The sequence below is a fragment of the Heptranchias perlo genome, chromosome 1 (assembly GCF_035084215.1).
Source record: "Heptranchias perlo isolate sHepPer1 chromosome 1, sHepPer1.hap1, whole genome shotgun sequence".
NCBI classification, from domain to species: Eukaryota; Metazoa; Chordata; class Chondrichthyes; order Hexanchiformes; family Hexanchidae; genus Heptranchias; species Heptranchias perlo.
Genome location: NC_090325.1, coordinates 123,857,611 through 123,877,605, shown reverse-complemented (window position 1 = coordinate 123,877,605; position 19,995 = coordinate 123,857,611). Strand labels below are relative to the sequence as shown.

Sequence of the window (19,995 nt, the reverse complement as noted above, 5' to 3'; positions counted from 1 at the left end):
ATCCTTGTTCTCATCTTTAAATTGCTCCATTGTCTTGTTCCATCTTAACTTTACAACCTCCTCCAACCTTGTATGTTCTTCTGCATCTTGCAGACTTCTGCCTTTGGCCTCTTTGTGCATGCCTCTCCCTTGTTACCTTACTATTGGTGGCAGTGCCTTCTGCTGGCTTGGCTTTGCTGTCTTGAGTTCCCTTGCCAAATGCCTCCACCTCTCTTTCCGCTCTTCAAAAACCATTTGAAAGGGTTTTTGAGCAAGCTTTCAGTCACTCTTCCTTATCTCTCCCTCCACGTGCTAGCATCCTTTCCCTCGCTTTCTCTGAAACACCATGGGATGTTTTCTGCATTAAAGTTGTTATGTAAATTAAACTTGTTGCTATTTAAATAGCCTTTATAGGAATGAACGGTATCAATATATGGCCTTCAAGATAGAAGAGAGACACTTAGAAATATCAAACAGGCTGTTGGAATACTAAGGGCAGAACTTTCAACTTTGGTGGGAATGTAAAATGGGTGATATCAGATCAGCCATCCGTTGTACGCCAGCCCGATTTTCCTTTCCATTGAAGTCATGGGAAGTTGAAAGTTCCGGCCTATATCGGAGAAACCTCATCTACGTTTAAGTTGCTTTTACCTCACCAAGAATCATTTTGCTTGAGTAAAGCTTGATGCTTTATCCTACATCAACACACAGCACAGTTTCTTTAAAAATTCAAGTAAAAATGTACAGAAAGAAGTTGTTTGCGACTTTCCATTAACCAGACATATAAATCGTCATTATATGTTATGTAGGTGTCCTGTACTTTGTTTGTTGCCATGGGAACAAATTAGACATGAAATCTGATATGGCATCATGAAAAGACACTCTTCATTCTGCTCTGAAAGTGAAATATAATTAGCTCATGCTAAGCATACGTGGTGAGGATTTTGATATACTCAATCTAAATGTGGTGCTCTGTCCTGTCCTGTCTGTTATGCAATAACAGTGGCAAGCCAGCAAGTGGGAATTTCTGGTATGTTTTTTAAACTGGAGTTAATTTTACTAATTGTATTGAGAATACCTGTGCAAGTAAGTTACATAGCCTCAGTTAATTGATCATTGTACACCAGTAATTTTTTTAAGCCACTTGGAAGTCTTTATCAACCTTTTACAGTTCATTTGCTAGTTATTATACTTAATTGCTGGATTCTTATGTATTTTAGTAACGTCATCAAGGATAGGTTTTGATTACCATACTTCTTGTCAGTGAAATCAACTAGCTGTAAAAAGATTGAAGAACAATTCTTCAAACTGAAATTTCAAGAACAATTAAATGAACCAGAATATGAAATTTCAGTTGGCAGAAATGATCAGAGATGTGTTCTAGCCTAGGTCCATGTTATTTCACCTATCTGCAGGTGCAGATCTCTGCTTAGTGGCTATTTTTAATGATAGAGAGGTGGTAACATCTGCTTTTGCATAATATTAAATTGATTCAGTACTCTGACACTGACCCTACCTCAGCCCCTCCACTGCCAAAACCCTTATGCCTTCTGTAACCACTAGACTTGATTGCTCCAATGCTATCTTTGCTCACCTCCCATCGTTCATCTTCAACTTGTCTAAAATTCTGTCATACATATCCTGTCCCACGCTAAGTCCGACTTGTCCATCAATCATCATCTCACTGATGTACACTAGTTTCTGTCCTCCCACCACCTCAAAATTAAAATCCTCATCTGCAAATCCCCCCTTGTCCCACCCTGGCTTTGCAACCTCATCCAGCCCTAAGATTTATTTTCATCTACTCAGAATACCCAGTGCAAATTAAATTTAAGAGAAAAACTTTCCATCTAATTTTATCGTAGAATTAAACAACTTTGATCAGTTCTATGTAATAAAATTTCCCCACTTTGCTACTTTTCATTGTTTGTTTAGTGTTAAGAGCACTATATTTTAGATTAGCCATTCTTGCTTGAGGTTATTCTAAAAGTCAGTGGCTCCAATAAAACATTACTTTGGATTATTTAAGAAGAAAATTTTCCTTTATTGAGCACCTTGTGTTTCAAACATCACAAAGTGCTTCACATACAACAAATTCCATTGAAATGCAGTCACTGTAGTTTTTGGGTAGCATACACTTTGAAATCGCATAGAATCAAATGCTCTACTCTTGAGATCATCCTGTGTCTGGTACATTGTGAGATGTGTTGATGAGTCTTATTGCAGCTGTCCATGTACCAAATACTATCATGAAAATGGAATCAGGTTGCAGGGAGGCCTTATTGCGCAGTGGCTGTGTTCAAAGGCTGACCAAGATCCAAAATGATATTCAGTGTAACTTTTTTTGTTTTTCTAATCTCATTTGGCTTCTAGTTAATTTTGTGGTTGTGATTGCTGAACTGGAATGCACAGTTTAACTGAAATGTGCTTACTTTTTTATTTTAGAGGCCTGTTTTACATCACTATTTGGCCATAGTTTCTTCAATAAAAGCAAGTTCAGTTCTGAATGAGAGACTTGAAGCCTTGGAATTGCTATTTTCAGAATCTTTTACACTGTGTCCTTTTGATAACTACCAGGATGGTAGACAAACTAGATGGACCGTAGTCTTTTTTTCGTCTAGCCATTCCTATGTTTTGAAAGTAGCATCTAAAGTTGTGCAATGTTCTAAATGAGTCATACAGGTTAAAATGACCTGTTTCAACTTGCAATGAAATCCATTTGTGATCCATTTGTGATCCATCCTAGTATTTGATTGGTGTTATTGATGGTAGCTTCACATGGACTGGGTACTTTATGAATGGCTAATCATCAGACCCAGATTCTCTTCCACTTCTAATCTACAACACCAAGTTATAGTCCAGCAATTTTATTTTAAATTCACAAGCTTTCGGAGGCTTCCTCCTTCCTCAGGTGAACAAAATGATAACGAAGTGTTGTTTTCTGTTCTTTCATTTCGTTCACCTGAGGAAGGAGGAAGCCTCCGAAAGCTTGTGAATTTAAAATAAAATTGCTGGACTATAACTTGGTGTTGTAAAATTGTTTACAATTGTCAACCCCAGTCCATCACCGGCATCTCCACATCACTTCTAATCTACCCAGTGAATGGATATCCCTGTACCCTAATGAGTACAGTTCTAGAACTGACCATATAAAAGTTCACCTAATAATTTGCCCAAATTCATTTACATGTTATGCCAGTCATCTTACTTATAGCTTGATGTCAACACATTGAATACTTTTAGTAACATTAATTTAATTGACACTACGTTGTGCCTTCCATGTTATTTAGGAACAGTGCTGATAACATGGGATCCAGAAGAGATCCTGCACCATTTTATTCTAGTGTCAAATTATTTGCACTTATTTAATATCAAGTCCCACTATCCTGCCAAAATCATCAGTTAGTTGTAGAGTTACTATATTAGTGATTCTGCCATCACCTTATAAAAATGTGTTTCATAATGAAAATAAGTTGCCTTTTTAAGAAGAAAATAATAAAAGTTTGGGAGTCATGCTTGGCTCCTCCATCTTGCCTGACATTTTTAAACCATGCATTATTCAGATTACTGCAAGACTCCGTTTCCTTGGCAATGAATGGCGCACAGCTGGACATAGCAAGCTTATGTCCATTACTGTACCCAGATCACTAAGGCTTCAGAACGTGCTAAATTGAATGCTTTCTAGGCTAAAGAAAATTCAAATTAAATATTAAAAAAAAGTTTTTGAAAAAGTTTTGTTTTTTTTAAAAAAAGAAAAACACATAGGCCTAGAGTTTCCGCTTGTTTGCGCTAGTTATATCAGTACAATCCAGGTGCAATCTGCCGAACCAATGAGAAAGATCGCAGAATTTTAAGCATAAGTGAGTTACACGTTTGAGTGTCCGCAATATTTTACACTGGTTTAAAAATCACTGCGCCCGAAGTCGGCCCTGCCCACAAAACTGGCCACGCCCCCAGATCGAAATAATGAGGATGGCGAGTTTCTGCTGATTGCAGCTGTTTGAGGAGGGTATTCAAATTGAGTGTGGTTTTCTTAGGCGTGCAGGCACTAGTAGGCACATTTTAAAAGTTTTTACATATTAAAAAATATTTAATTTACTAAGAAACTGACTAGTGTATATCAATGATACTAGTAAGTGGTGCAGTGTAGTATTTTTAAGTCATTTCAGTGATTTTAAAATCAGGTTACTCACAGCTGGAGGACTAGACTGATTAAAAATGCTTATTTTTAGTGATAAACCCATTTTCAGCTGTATTAATAAAACTGCACCAGGTTACCACTCTTAAATACATCATTTAATATTTTTTAATGCAAAAGGAAAAAAATAAACAATTACGTTCTATTATGCTTACCGATTTGCGGTGGTTCATGGAAGATTTTACGTTTGTGATTATGCAAATGCATTTTAGCAGAATCTTGAACTGTAACCTAACCAGTGCAAATTGCGTCCAATTTCCCAAATGCGTCCAAAGTGGAATCTCTACCCCATAACTTTTAAGCTATTCCACTCCCTCCTGGTGTATTGTTTTCTGTTGTTTTAGATATGTTCTGCTTATGATATTTATTCACTGTTCAGATAACCACCAGTACTAATTTAATCAAACAAATTTAAAATGAAAGTTGATTGTTATCAAAAGATTCAGAAAGTGAGATTAAATGGGATGGATGCTGAAATTATGCATTCTATTTAGTTTTTGTTGTAAGCATTGTTTAGGTAAGTTTTTTTTCTCTCTGCTAGTTGTCATCCAGCATTGTAAAAGCTCTTATTGCAACTGCAGTCTCATTCTGTTAACAGGTTTTTCCTGTTTGTTGCACTTTAGCTCAGAGCATTTTTCATAACCTGAAATTGTAAAGATGAGCACTTGGGTATAAATGGCATTGTTGGGTGGGGAAGTATTAACTTTTTAAGGACGGGAATGATATGCATGTATCAAAATAAAATCAAAATGCAACCAAAAATATCCTGTTTTAGGTCAGTATTAAAAATGTACAGAATGTATACCAAGTGTTAATTTAGCTCAGTGGTCCCACTCTCACCACCTGAGTCAGAAGGTTCACACTTCATTGCAGTACTGAGGGAGTGCTGAACTGGTGCTGGCTATCAGATTCAACAATAAACCGAGGCCCCATCTGCATTCACGAATAGATGTAAAAGATCCCATGGTACTGTGGGAGTTCTCTTAGTGTCCTGGGCCAACATTTATTCTGCAAATAACATCGAGTCATTTATCTCATTGCTGTTCGTAGGAGCTTGTGTGCAAATTGACTGCTGCGTTTCCTACATTACAAAAATGAGTACCCTTCAAAAGTATTTCATTGCCTGTGCCGCATTTTGGGATGCCCTGAGAGCGTGGAAAGTGTTGTATACATGCAGTTCCTTTTTCTTTTTAGATCTCTCTCTCTCTCTCTCACATTCATTATTTATATATGTGTATATACATACATACACATATAAATAATGTATGTATGTTATCAAATAATAGAACTTTCAGCACAAAAGAAAGCTGTTTGGCCCATTGTGCTAGTGGCAGCTTTACATCAGCCAATTTAAAATCAGTGTTCCAAAAACCAGTTTAGTGTGTTACATCCATTTTAAGTTTAAACCTATGCAAACGTTCTCTAGCTTTTAGAGTTCTCCCTAGTGTCGATTTCATATAGAATTCTTAGAGCATTATTGCCAGATGACCATCTAACTTTCAATGTAGACTTATTCTACGAAAAGTATACGATCAAGTTGTGGGTGCTCTTTGGCATATTGCCATTCTTCCACAAATAGGAAGGATGCCAGTTTTCTTGGTGAAACAAATTACACCCAGTTTTGGATGGGACTATTTACATAATCAAATGTCTTGCAACTGGGGCATGTCTATAACATTGCACCATTCAAAGACGTCACCCAGAAAATGAGGCCTTGATGCTGCACCTCAAAGCACATAGCTGTGAGGCAAAAGAATTGTAATTTGCTCAAATAAAAAAAATTGTTGCATTACAGTGACGGGTGGTCTCTCTTGAACTGCAACAGGATCGTAGCAAACATTAGAAATTACATTTCATGCCCCAGATTATCTGAGTACTACTGGAAATTTTCCATTTGGATAGGTAATCTGAGCAGCTCTTTTTTGGGTGAGCAACTTGTCATGGAAGCCCATCATGAAGCTGCTTTTTACTTTTAACATGAATACTGGGTTGATAATTGTTTATCATTTCTTGAAAGAGGAGGAGAAGGAGAAAAGAGAGAATTTTTAATGTGTTTCCCTATCCCTATGGTAATTAGCATCAGTATTTTAGCAATTGGTTTTGGATAAAACTGGAAAAAGTGAGAATTATTACAGGTCACAAATGGTAAGATTTAATACTGATGTATAGTAATCTAGAAAGATACTTGTGAAGTGAGATAGCACTTGTACGCTGCAGTAGATAGGAAAGAATTCATTAACCACATCTTGGGTTACTTTACACAAGTGATTAGATAAAACAAAACAAATATTCTGACCACCTTGAATGGAATTATGTAGTTGATCAAATGATAGTTGCATTTTGTGTTGTCTCGTTTTACAGTCTCGTGATTCATGATTGCAGTACACTTGAGCTTCTGTAAATTTAAATCTTGCTACCACCTACATTTATTTATCAATTGAAACACCTAACCATAATAGTACTAACAAAGCACATTATACTATAAAAACTAATGTTTTATGAATATACAATTTTGAGGATTAATGCAATTTGAAAAGGCAGTGAATGGCTTGATTTCTCTCTCTACCTCCCTCCATTCTATCTTGCCCTTAACCACTCATTTAACTCCATTATCTATTCCAATAATCTCCTTGCTGGCTCCTCTATCCTTCACCCCGTCCAGAACTCTGCTGCCTGTTTCCTGTCCTGCTCACCCATCATCCTTGTACTTGCTGACCTGCATTAGTTGCTGTATCCTAATCATGTTCTTTTTTTAAAAATCACATCATGTTGAATCTGTACAGAACAAAGGTTAGGCCACATCTGAAATACTGTGCAATTTTGGCCTTATGACTATAGGAGGGATATAATAGTTCTGGAGAAAATACAGTGCAGATTTAACAGGATTATGTCACTGATAAAGGATCTGAGTTGTCTAGGACTTGGTAGAGTGGTGGTCACAGTACTGAATTTGCAACCCAGAGGTTAAGAGCTCAAATCCAGGATGCCGAGTTGTGAAATTGAATTCGATAAACCTGGTAATGTGTGGACTAGTCCCAGAACAAAATGGCTGCCAGATTTTTTTTTTGTTTAAAAACCCAACTGGTTCATCCTTCTCATGTCTCCAATTCCACACTACGTTGTTGGTTCTAGGCCCACCACCACTTTCTCAGGACAACAAGGATGGGCAATAAATGCAGCTTTGTCCATGTTGCCTACATCCTATGAGCAAATTAAAAGAAAATTATGACAATAGGTGGAACTACTATGGTTGTATTCCCTCAAACTGAAGATTGAGTGGATGTGATGGAGGTGCTTAAAATAACAAAGGGAATAGCCAAGGTAAACATTAAAAAGGATTCATAGACAAGAGGTCGTGATCTCAAGATTAAAAACTAGATGCATAAAAGGATTAGTGAAACTCTTTCATGAGTTATTAGAATGTGGAATGCTGTACCACAAGTGGTGGTAGATGGTAATTTGGTTTTACTATTCAAAAATACTGGATATAATTACTTAAAAATTAAGAATAATGGTGGTTATGGGGCAAAAGCTGGAAAATGGGATTAGTCTGGAGAAAGAGCAGGAAAATAACATTCTAAAAGCAGTCCCCAAGCCGGGTCTAAATTCAGCATTGGTAAAGGAGGGCAGAACGGTAGCCTGCAGGAAACCGAGTAGTGGTAAACGATTGTGTTTTTCGGACTGGAGGGAGGTGTACAGTCGTGTTCCCCAGCGGTCGGTGCTGGGACCACTGCTTTTCTTGATATATATTAATAACTTGGACTTGGTGTACAGCGCACAATTTCAAAATTTGCAGGTGACACAAAACTTGGAAGAGTAGTAAACAGTGAGGAGGATAGTAATAGACTTCAAGAGGATATATACAGGCCGATGGCATGGGCAGATACATGGCAGATGAAATTTAACGCAGAAAAATGCGAAGAATGAGGAGAGGCAATATAAACCCTAAAAGGGGTACAGGAACAGAGAGATTGGGGGTACATGTGCACATATCGTTGAAGGTGGCAGGGCAGGTTGAGAAAGTGGTTAAAAAACTGGCATCTACCCAACACTGTGGAAAATTGCCCAGGTTTGTCCTGTCCACAAAAAGCAGGACAATTCCAATCTGGCCAATTACCACCCCATCAGTCTACTCTCAATCATCAGCAACGTGATAGCACTGTTGACGACACCTTCCATCAAGCGGCACTTACGCACCAATAACCTGCTCACTGATGCTCAGTTTGGGTTTCGCCAGGACCACTCGGCTCCAGACCTCATTACAGCCTTGGTCCAAACATGGACAAAAGAGCTGAATTCCAGAGGTGAGGTGAGAGTGACTGCCCTTGATATCAAGGCAGCATTTGACCAAGTGTGGCACCAAGGAGCCCTAGTGAAATTGAAGTCAATGGGAATCAGGGGGAAAACTCTCCAGTGGCTGGAGGCATACCTAGCACAAAGGAAGATCGTAGTGGTTGTTGGAGGCCAATCATCTCAGCCCCAGGGCATTGCTGCGGGAGTTCCTCAGGGCAGTGTCTTAGGCCCAACCATCTTCAGCTGCTTCATTAATGACCTTCCCTCCATCATCAGGTCAGAAATGGGGATGTTCACTGATGATTGCACAGTGTTCAGTTCCATTCGCAACCCCTCAAATAATGAAGCAGTCCGAGCCCGCATGCAACAAGACCTGGACAACATCCAGGCTTGGGCTCATAAGTGGCAAGGAACATTCGTGCCAGGCAATGACCATCTCCAACAAGAGAGTGTCTAACCACCTCCCCTTGACATTGAACGGCATTACCCTTGCCAAATCCCCCACCATCAACATCCTGGGGGTCACCATTGACCAGAAACTTAACTGGACCAGCCATATAAATACTGTGGCCACAAGAGCAGGCCAGAGGCTGGGTATTCTGCGGCGAGTGACTCACCCGACTCCCCAAGGCCTTTCCACCATCGACAAGGCACAAGTCAGGAGTGTGATGGAATACTTTCCACTTGCCTGGATGAGTGCAGCTCCAACAACACTCAAGAAGCTCGACACCATCCAGGACAAAGCAGCCCGCTTGATTGGCACCCCATCCACCACCCTAAACATTCACTCCCTTCACCGGCACACGTGGCTGCAGTGTATACCATCCACAGGATGAACTGCAGCAACTCGCCAAGGCTTCTTCGACAGCACCTCCCAAACCCGTGACCTCTACCACCTAGAAGGACGAGCAGCAGGTACATGGGAACAACACCACCTGCACGTTCCCCTCCAAGTCACACACCATCCCGACTCGGAAATATATCGCCATTCTTTCGTCACTGGGTCAAAATCCTGGAACTCCCTACTTAATAGCACTGTGGGAGAACCTTCACCACACGGACTGCAGTGGTTCAAGAAGGCGGCTCACCACCACCTTCTCGAGGGCAATTAGGAATGGGCCATAAATGCCGGCCTTGCCAGCGATGCCCACATCCCATGAACGAATTTTTTAAAAAAGCATACAGGATCCTGGGCTTTATAAATAGAGGCATAGAGTATAAAAGTATGGAAGTCATAGAATCATAGAAGTTTACAACATGGAACAGACCCTTCGGCCCAACATGTCCATGTCGCCCAGTTTATACCACTAAGCTAGTCCCAGTTGCCTGCACTTGGCCCATATCCCTCTATACCCATCTTACCCATGTAACTGTCCAAATGCTTTTTAAAAGACAAAATTGTACCCGCCTCTACTACTGCCTCTGGCAGCTCGTTCCAGACACTCACCATCCTTTGAGTGAAAAAATTGCTCCTCTGGACCCTTTTGTATCTCTCCCCTCTCACCTTAAATCTATGTCCCCTCGTTATAGACTCCCCAACCTTTGGGAAAAGATTTTGACTATCTACCTTATCTATGCCCCTCATTATTTTATAGACTTCTATAAGATCACCCCTAAACCTCCTACTCTCCAGGGAAAAAAGTCCCAGTCTATCTAACCTCTCCCTGTAAGTCAAACCATCAAGTCCCGGTAGCATCCTAGTAAATCTTTTCTGCACTCTTTCTAGTTTAATAATATCCTTTCTATAATAGGGTGACCAGAACTGTACACAGTATTCCAAGTGTGGCCTAATCAATGTCTTGTACAACTTCAACAATACATCCCAACTCCTGTATTCAATGTTCTGACCAATGAAACCAAGCATGCTGAATGCCTTCTTCACCACCCTATCCACCTGTGACTCCACTTTTAAGGAGCAATGAACCTGTACTCCGAGATCTCTTTGTTCTATAACTCTCCCCAACGCCCTACCATTAACGGAGTAGGTCCTGGCCCGATTCGATCTACCTCACATTTATCTAAATTAAACTCCATCTGCCATTCATTGGCCCACTGGCCCAATTTATCAAGATCCCGTTGCAATCCTAGATAACCTTCTTCACTGTCCACAATGTCACCAATCTTGGTGTCATCTACAAACTTACTAACCATGCCTCCTAAATTCTCATGATGAGCCTTTGTAAAACACTGGTTCAGCCAAAACTGGAGTATTGTCCAGTTCTGGGCACCGCACTTTAGGAAAGATGTGAAGGCCTTAGAGAGGGTGCAGAAGAGATTTACTAGAATGATTCCAGGGATGAGGGACTTTAGTTACATGAATAGACTGGAGAAGCTGGTGATGTTCTTCTTGGAACAGAGAAGGTTGTGAGGAGATTTGATAGAGGTATTCAAAGTTATGAAGGGTCTAGACAGAGTCGATAGAGAGAAACTGTTCCCATTGGCAGAAGGGTCAAGAACCAGAGGACATAGATTTAAAATGATTGGCAAAAGAACCAAAGGTGATATGAGGAAAATCTTTTTTACACAGCGAGTGGTTAGGATCTGGAATGCACTGCCCGAGGGGATGGTGGAGGCAGATTCAGTCATGGCCTTCAAAAGGGAACTGGGTAAGCACTTGAAAGGAAATAATTTGCAGGGCTGCGGGGATAGGGCGGGGGAGTGGGACTAGCTGGATTGCTCTTGCATAGAGCCGGTGTGGACTCGATGGGCCAAATGGCCTCCTTCCATGCTGTAACCTTTCTATGATTCTACTGTGCTAAAAGTTCTGTATATCTGGAGGATGAAGCCATTCATGTTTTACAAAATGTAACTTTTGATTATCTTTAATTTCTATGAGGAGTGTAATTTGTCTTTTTACTTTTTTTCATCCAAGCACAACAGCACAAAAGATAATTTATTTTATTTAATGTAATGACATCTATAAGCATCTTGCAAAGGTGTTGATTTGATTTCAGAATGTGTTTTTTGAATAGCCTGACTGGATTATTTAATATGTGTTCTATCTGACTGCACTATAGGAATAAGAATTAGGGACTGTTTGCAATTGCAGTTATGTGAACTAACAAAATAGTTTTTGTTCCTTTTCAACTGCAGCTAAATTGAAAGACAAGAATGTTCACAGACCTAATGTGCAAAGGTAATTTGGTGTTACAGTAAATTCAAGTAAAACGTTCCATTTTAGAAATTTTTGGTGACACTTTTATTCTAAAGGGGAATACTTTGAACCTACTGGGGGAGAAATTCAACCTGCTTTGTAAAGCTAACCTTGTTTTAATGGTTTTTTTTAGATCACAGTTTGGTATAGACAGGTTTGGTAAAGGCCAAGCATCACCTTCATTAGAAAGAGCCAGGAAAACTGCTCTCTTCCCTAAGCAAAAGGCTGTGTTCCAAGAGTCATCTGGACTGAACTTACAGAACCACAGGTACTGTAAGGATAATGAATGTCCACAGCAGCAACTGAAACAACCCTCCACAGACAAACCTGCTCCAAATTTTTCAGCAAAGTTCAATAACGAGGATATATGTATACCACAAGATCCTCATATATTTCCATACGAAGACTTCAAGAAGGTTTCACTAGCTGCTTATGGAAAAAGTTCTAGTAACAATTTGCAAGCTACACTGGGTTCCACAATTAATAGTTTTCCTTCCCAGTCTCAGCATGTGGAAATAAATACAGTAGCATCACAGTCTGGATCGCCAATACGTTTGTGTCCAGCCAGCAGTTCCTCTGAAAATTCTCAATTCACTCGGTGCCTGCTCTCTAAGGGACTAAGTTCACACCATGGTCATGAAACAAGAGATAACTTCCTAGAATCTGCCCATCAAGTAAGGTCATCGCCACCGCCTCTGCCTCCAAAGATGTATAATCGGAGAACCCAATCCAGTTTGGACAGCAACACCTTAAATGTCAGACCAATAGATGAACTAAAGGAGCAAAAGGAAAATGTTTCCATTTTGACCAAAGCAGCTGCATGTGTAAAATCAAAGTTTACAGATAATGCAACGGTGCCTCTGAATGAGGTGCCTAAAAGGACTTTTGGTCAAGGGCAGTTTTCAAGTCCTGAAGAGAGCTTTGATCATGAGTTCTCACGTGATAGAGTAATAAATGTGCCTGACAATTCTGCAAAGTTTGAAACTAATGCTGCTTCAGCACAACTGGATAGGCATGTTGCTCCAACAACCTATTTTTCTGTGGATAGTTGTATGACTGATACTTACAGAGTCAAATACCATGAGAGACCTAAACTCTACTTTGCAGATATGAAAGCTAATGAATCCCAGCAAGGTGCAGAACTTCCCTTTCAAGGTGAGTTGGGTTTAAAAATTGGAACTAGTTGAACAACTGATGAAGGGTTATACCTGAAATATTAACACATCTTTTTCTTTCAGATAATGCTCAATCTTCTATGTATTTCTAATGTTTTCCATTTTATAGCAATATATGTATAACCAGAGTGTTAATATGCAGGAATGTGCCTCAGTTTATGATTATATATAATTTAGGTAGAAACACTGCAGAGAGGTATTGGTTTCATCGATCCCATAGATTGTGAATAAACCATGTCCATAAAACAAATTTACAATAAATGGTGGTTAAGATGCAAGGAAACCCATATCTCAGTGGTTCTTCCAAAGCTTTGTGAATAGGAATCATAGTAGCTCTATTATGGGATGTCTTCTACATCAATAGAAGTTAGGCAAAATGTGAATGTTTGTTTTTGAGAGTGAGAATATGTTTAGCCTTAGATATGTTTTTAATACAGTAAACTGAGATGGGATTAATGACATAAAAATATAGATTTAGAAATCTGCAGATTCTAAGATGTCCATAATTCTGTAAAGTTTGATTCCAATTTTATTCGACCGTGGTTAAGATTTAATTTTATATATACAAATGATGTGATTGTATAATTCTGTGAACTGTTCTTTATACAGGTTCATCTGTGAATACATCTCAAATGATGCATAGTCCCAGAAAAGGAAACTCCCACTCATAATTGGTACTGTGAAACATAACCAGGTATTTTCCCAACAAGTCACAATTGTGTATTTTACCTTATATTGCTGTTCTATTCAGTACCTATTGTTGACGATAGTTGTGTTCGTAAACAAGGGCACAGATTTGGGGTAGAGAAGGGCAAGATGAGGACACATGCAAGAAGTATTTCTCAACACAAAGGGTAATCAACAGGAACAATTGCCAGGAAGGATGTCTGAGGCCAGGACTTGTTTAAGAAACAGTTAGCTGCTGCAATGGGAAGACAGTGGTGTTGGTATTCTGAGGGATGAGATCAATTCTAAATCACAAGACAACTTTAGATAAAAGGTCCACATGAAGATGGCCCATCTTGTGATCTAGAGTTCCTGGGAAAGGGTATGCCACATACTTAACCAAAAAAATTAAGATCATTTCCATATATCTGCTTTATGGTCTTTCTCCTTGAAAATATTAAGTCAGAAAAAGTGCATATAAACCCATAAATTAGAGACCAGGTTCCCACATTAGTGTGGGAAATGCGTTGATAGCAAAACATAAAATATTCACCATATCCGACTGTAAGGGTGAGGAGGCAACGTCTTCCTAGGCCTGTTCTCGTGGCGTCGTGAACTCTTCTACCAGAGCAGAAGTTTATGCCCAATTTTCTCGGTTCCATCAGGAGATAAACTGAGTGGTAAGTAGGGAAACCTGACAGTAAGTAACATGCACTGCTTAGTGGCTCATTCAACAACATTGGGTTTGGGACAAGTTGCCTTCTGTTGTCTGTTGGGAAAAAAAATAAAATTGGTAGCTACTGTACACGACAATGTTACTGCAACCTTGGATTATTATGTAAAATTTACAGTGTTGCACATAGTTCCTGCAAGATAATAAATCTGTGCCACTCAAACTGTTCCTGATACCTTGTTACAGCGTAACGTTGTCATTTAGCCTGGGAGTTCATTTGTAGCCAGTTTTTACTCTTCACTGTTCGAGACTGACACCATAATGGTTAATAGCAAATGACCTGATTCGTGTTTGTGCTAAATAAATACCCTACAGTATTTAAGCAGTAGTTAACAAAGCATAATTGAGAATGATATTACCCTGTTGTCCTTTGGATAGAAGCCGCGACCTCGTTCCCCATTCCTTCAAGCACGTGCTCTCGTTCTCGTTTACCTGCCTGGTACTTTTTTTGTTCTCTACACTTAACAAAGGCTCAGACTTCCCAGTTATACTCCCCAAAAAATGGAATTGAAGCAAAATACATCCAATCAGGTATTTTCCAAAATACTCCCTTTAATTTACCCAATCATATAGACAACACTTATTTGTCCAAAAGAGACAGTGCCTTGTGGCCCCCTTATCTCTCCATATCCTTATGTTGCTCAGTCCCTGCAGTTGATAAATCACCCTATAGGCTAGCTTTAGCATTCCAGTATGTCTGAAGTAGTGGGGGGTACCGTTATGTTCCTCCCTTAGTTTGCAATAACAAGATTCTCATGGCTGTTAGTGCCTTCAGCTGCTGTAAGTTAATTTAAAAGCAGTCTATTATAGTATAGTACTTTGTTAAAGCTTTGACTAATTAACCCTTTCGAGCCAGGTTCCCCTAAATACCTTAACCTATATTTCCTTACATTCATCACTCACTTACGTCCTTTTCCGTGGATGGTACTGTCTGGAAGGGAGTCAATGTAGGTCAGCGAGCACAGGAGTGATGAGTGAACGGGACTTGGTGCAAGTTAGGATATGGGCAGTTTTGGCTGAGCTCAAGCTTATTAAGAGTGGATGATGGGAGGCCAGCCAGGAGTGCTTTGGAATAGTTGAGTCTGGAGGTAACAAAAGCATGGAGGAAGGTTTCAGCATCAGATGGGCTGAGGCACGGGCAGAGACAGGTGATGTTACGGAAGTGGAAGTAGGCAGTCTTTGGGATGGAGAGGATATGGAGTCAGAAGCTCAGCTTAGGGTCACATAGGACATTGAGGGTGTGAATGGTTTGGTTCAGCTTGAGACAGTGGGCATCATGCCTAACCTGCAATCCAGTATTGTTTTAAGTAACTAGTTTTCTATTGTGCTTTGAAATTTTGTTGCTGTAAATGCTGTAAAAGTAGTTAGACTTGATCGTGCACGTTTAGGTTTTAAAATTTTTTGCCCACAAAGTTGCTGGAAGTGCGAGCTGATAACAGCGCAGCGAGGGCAAAAGGGCATCTGGGACCTTGGTGAATAATGGGACAAACAGTGTATCTCTTTAACCAATGAGGTTTAAGGATTGAGAAATAGAGGAAGGACTGAGGTGGAGAGTAAATTAGAGTGGGTGAATGTCAAATCAGGTACAGAAAGAAATAGAGGGAAAGAAAGATTGGATTAAGAGAAAGAGACAAAGGAAAAGTAAGAAAACAAATTTAAAATGACATTTTAAAACTCTCCTAAGATAATTCACAACCTGAAGGAATGAGACTCCACACTTAAAGTTGGTCACTTACTGGGCGAGAGGTTGATTGGCAGTTGTTAACAATTATCAAGTTGTTAAAAGGGTACTTGCGCTGTTAATTACTAGACTTAATTTTCTTTGGCGGGTTTAATGGACAGTTAATGTGCAAATGCGGCTACTTCATGAAAATCATGGGGAGGTTAAGCACAAGATGCCATTTACGTGAAGCTAATGGAGCAGTGCATATTGGCCAGCAACTTGTGGCAATTCGCAATTCACTGGGTATCTCTTCCTTGCCTCAAGATGCTGGCCGACTTGCGCATTAATAATGGTGTGAGTCATTCAGACACCGTTATTTTTTCAGCAAAATCTGGCCCATTATTTCACCTAATTCTGTTTTTCTAAAAAAAAATTTTTAATTGAAACCCAGAAGCTGTAAATCAAGTATGTGTCCTTTAATACTAATGTAAGGAATCTTACAACACCAGGTTATAGTCCAACAGTTTTATTTAAAAATCACAAGCTTTCGGAGGCTTTCTGCTTCGTCAGGTGAGTACTAGTATTTGCAGCATCCGTATTATGAATCCTCTCATTCCATAAAACTTCCTTAATTTCCCGGTTACATTTTTTTAGTATGCTTGTGCATTGTGTCAAGCTGAGATTTTTGTTAACCATTTTTCTGATTAGCCACAAATACAAGGCAGATTAAACAGCATTGATAAAAAGAGGGAGATATGAATATAAGCACAAATCTGACAATTTTGGGCAATTGAATATATGTTGCATTTTAGAAACATTTGCAATTGAATCTAGTTGATACTGGACAAGTGTAAATGTGAACTTTTTACCTTCCAATGAACAGTGATGCATCAAATTTTGCTAATGTCCCAAGTCTGGAAATAGAATAAAAATAGAAATTGAATACCAGTGTGTAGTCATTTATATTGTGACTAGAGATAACACTCGAGCAAAATCAGAGCGATTAAATTACTCAGCAGAATCTACAATCATCCAAAAATAGCATACTGCATTAATCTGCATTAATATTTGCATTTATAAAGCGTTTCACAGCCGATGAAGTACTTTTGAAGTGGTGTCACTGTTGTAATGTAGCGAAACACAGCAGCCAATTTGTGCATAACAAAGTCCCACAAACAGTAATGAGATAAGTGACCAGATAATCTGTTTTAGTGATGTTGAATAAATACTGGTGATGACAATCGGGAGAATTCCTCTTCAAATAGTGCCATGGAATCTTCTACGTCCACCTGAGGGGGAAGACGGGGCTTCTCTTTAATATCATATCCAAAAAACGGCACCTCCAACAGTGCAGCACTCCCTCAGTACTGCACTGATGTGTCAGCCTAGATTATGTGCTCAAGTGGGGAGTAGAGCTTGCAACCATGACCTTCTTGACTCAGGCGAAAATGCTACCACTGAACTGTGTCTGTTCTATGGTATTGAAACTACTGTTCCTAAATAGCAGAAGCTTTAACGACCTCAGATCAACCATGAAAATGCTTTGATATTTTGAACTCTTAACTCATTTTTTTCAACCTAAATCATTGTGCAAGGAATTTCAATATGCCTGATGACTTTGGGAGTAGAATGTAATAATTATTACATGATGGTTTTGTGTTTTTGGTAAATGAAATAAATGGTGTGCATTTAGATAGAATGTATTCTACGTACTGTTATATTTATGCAGTTGAGAAAGCATCTTTTTCATTTTACTTTACCAGGCTATGGATAGATCTTCTTCCTCGTGTGCCATTCAACATACATGTCATTGAAGACATCTCTATTCGCATGACCAGTGAGATAAACCATAAATAAAATTGTCAAGGAACCTAATTTTACTCAATTCCAAGTTGGTTTTAAAGACCGCATAACTGGAGGACAATACAAAAGGAAGAACTCCAATAGAAATTGCCATAAGAATAGATGTTGCAGAAATTGTCCAGCAGAGTGCAGCTGTCATTCATTTAAGGTGGACGAAGTCAAAAGATTTTGTAGTGCTGCTCCTTGTTGTAAAAACTCGAGTGCTGTGCATGGTGAAGATGTGCAAACATTTTTAAAATGTCAGTCAAAAACTTGTATTCTGTACATTGCTAATGACTTTTTTATATTACTTAACCTTTTTGTATAAACCACAATTTTGAGCTTTCACATGGAATCATTTCAAATATTCCCGTCTTAAATCCTATGCCAAGAAAATGTTAAGCAAAGTTGATTACTAATTACAGAGAACAAGATAAAACTGTCTGTCTTGTTTTCCTTAAACTTATTTTCCTGTTTTAATATGCTGAATTTTAAAGTTTTTATACCAGAGGAAACACTGATAAATTGCCATAAAAGGAAAAGCTGGTGATAAGCAGAAATTGATTTCAAATTAAATTGGCAAAAATCTAGCCTTTTGTACCTTTGAGCAAAATGCAGTTGTGCAGGAAATTAAAATAATTTGAAAGTGGGTAAGTTTACCTACTGAACACACATCAATTGGGGGGGAAAAAAGCAGTAGAAAGGAATAAACTATCTGAACCAAAAGATTTTAGTGGTATCAAGACACTTTTTAAAAAAAACTGTTAATAAACAATTTTTTTTAATTTGTGAGGAAACCCATGCAAATATTGATGCACTCCCAGAGACTCCTGTCCAAATGTCCAAGACACTGTCAGCTATCCAAAAAAAGTGCAAAAAATGTTTATTGGTATATAAAATATCAAAGCATAATCCTAGCAAGTCAACAAATATTTTTTAAAAATACAGAATCTAATGACAACCGATCTAATCACTTTTTTGAGGACCTAACTTAAAAACAAAACAGTATAACTTCTATTTTTATTTCTAAAGCTTTGTTTAAATGGTTTTAAAATTTTCTGTATTTGTCATTAGCTTGCAGCAACTAGTTTTATTCATAATTACGAACACAAATTATGGGTTTTATGTACAAGGCATAGAAGCATTCAAACATTTCATAACAAATAGTACTTGCCCTCTGTGTGCAGTTTGGATACTTTTTAAATCAGTTACTATCCATACAAATGAACTTTCAAAACTGCAAAAGCCTAAATGAAGTGATTTACTGAAGGTCAATAGTAACTGTATGCAAATATACAAGTACTGTATATCAAGGATTTTTGTCACATGGAGATCTGAAGCCACAAATGCCAAAATTCTGAATAACTACTTTTAACATTTTATTGAAAATGCTTTTTATAAAAGAATTTTCTTATACATTGAAGATTCTATGCAGGTTGAGATTTGAGGTACTGTAACTTATTTTTTTGAAATATACAAATGATATCTGCATGTAGATATTCTCTGACTAACTTTTTCATAAAAGTATTATCTTTAGAATACTATGTATTAACAGTACACTTGTTTTTCTGTTACTATGCACACATGCTCATGGCATTTGAGTTCCTTATAAGCAAGCTGTTTAAAATTACTTATCTTAAATGTCACCTGAAAGGCAGATTAAGTAATCAATAACATTATTTGTAACAAATGCTTCTAATGCACTTTTGTATCAAAATGGATTTTCTTGTCCCAAGTCTTGGTTTCTTTGAGTATGCCTGTATCTTTAGGGCTAAAACCCCATTTGGCCCCAGTGAAAAGTGAGGATGGTTAGAAATCTTCTGAACAACCCTGAACTTTGCTGTGGACTGAACAGTTAACATAGTTTACTATCAACGGTGTCTTTGCATATAAGTATTTTACCTGTTTCATTACTTTGCACAAATATCTTGAAAGAAAGCCTTAAAGCCACATTTAATCCTAAGTATTCCTTAACTATAAATTTATTTTATATTGTGCTGTAAAAATACTGTATTGAAAATTTTTGACTCCAAACATCTGATTAATCCAGCCTGTGGAACAATTAAGCATAAAAGGACCAATATGGACACGAGGCCAAACTGTGGCTAGTACAGAGTGCCTATTTATTTTTCTATGTAAAATGAGGGAGTATTTGTAACACTGATTTTTATTATGCTTTGGATACATATTGTGGAATAAATATTTAGTTATTTGTATAAAAAGGTTATTTCTGGTTACATGTACTAATCTCAGGTAAAAGTATTAACCTGAAATAAAATATTTTTCATCCTA

The 19,995-nt window shown here is 38.4% G+C and overlaps 1 protein-coding gene across 1 annotated transcript in view; it reads left to right on the top strand.

The window, feature by feature from the left end:
- Nucleotides 1-19,995, top strand: part of LOC137325611 (inactive ubiquitin carboxyl-terminal hydrolase 53-like) — a 102,481-nt gene extending 82,486 nt beyond the window's left edge. The window contains exons 14-17 of the mRNA XM_067990880.1: nucleotides 11,564-11,606; nucleotides 11,758-12,779; nucleotides 13,409-13,493; nucleotides 17,625-19,995. Of these exons, the coding sequence (XP_067846981.1) occupies nucleotides 11,564-11,606; nucleotides 11,758-12,779; nucleotides 13,409-13,470 (1,127 nt within the window). The 3' untranslated portion in view covers nucleotides 13,471-13,493; nucleotides 17,625-19,995. The remainder of the gene's footprint in view (nucleotides 1-11,563; nucleotides 11,607-11,757; nucleotides 12,780-13,408; nucleotides 13,494-17,624) is intronic.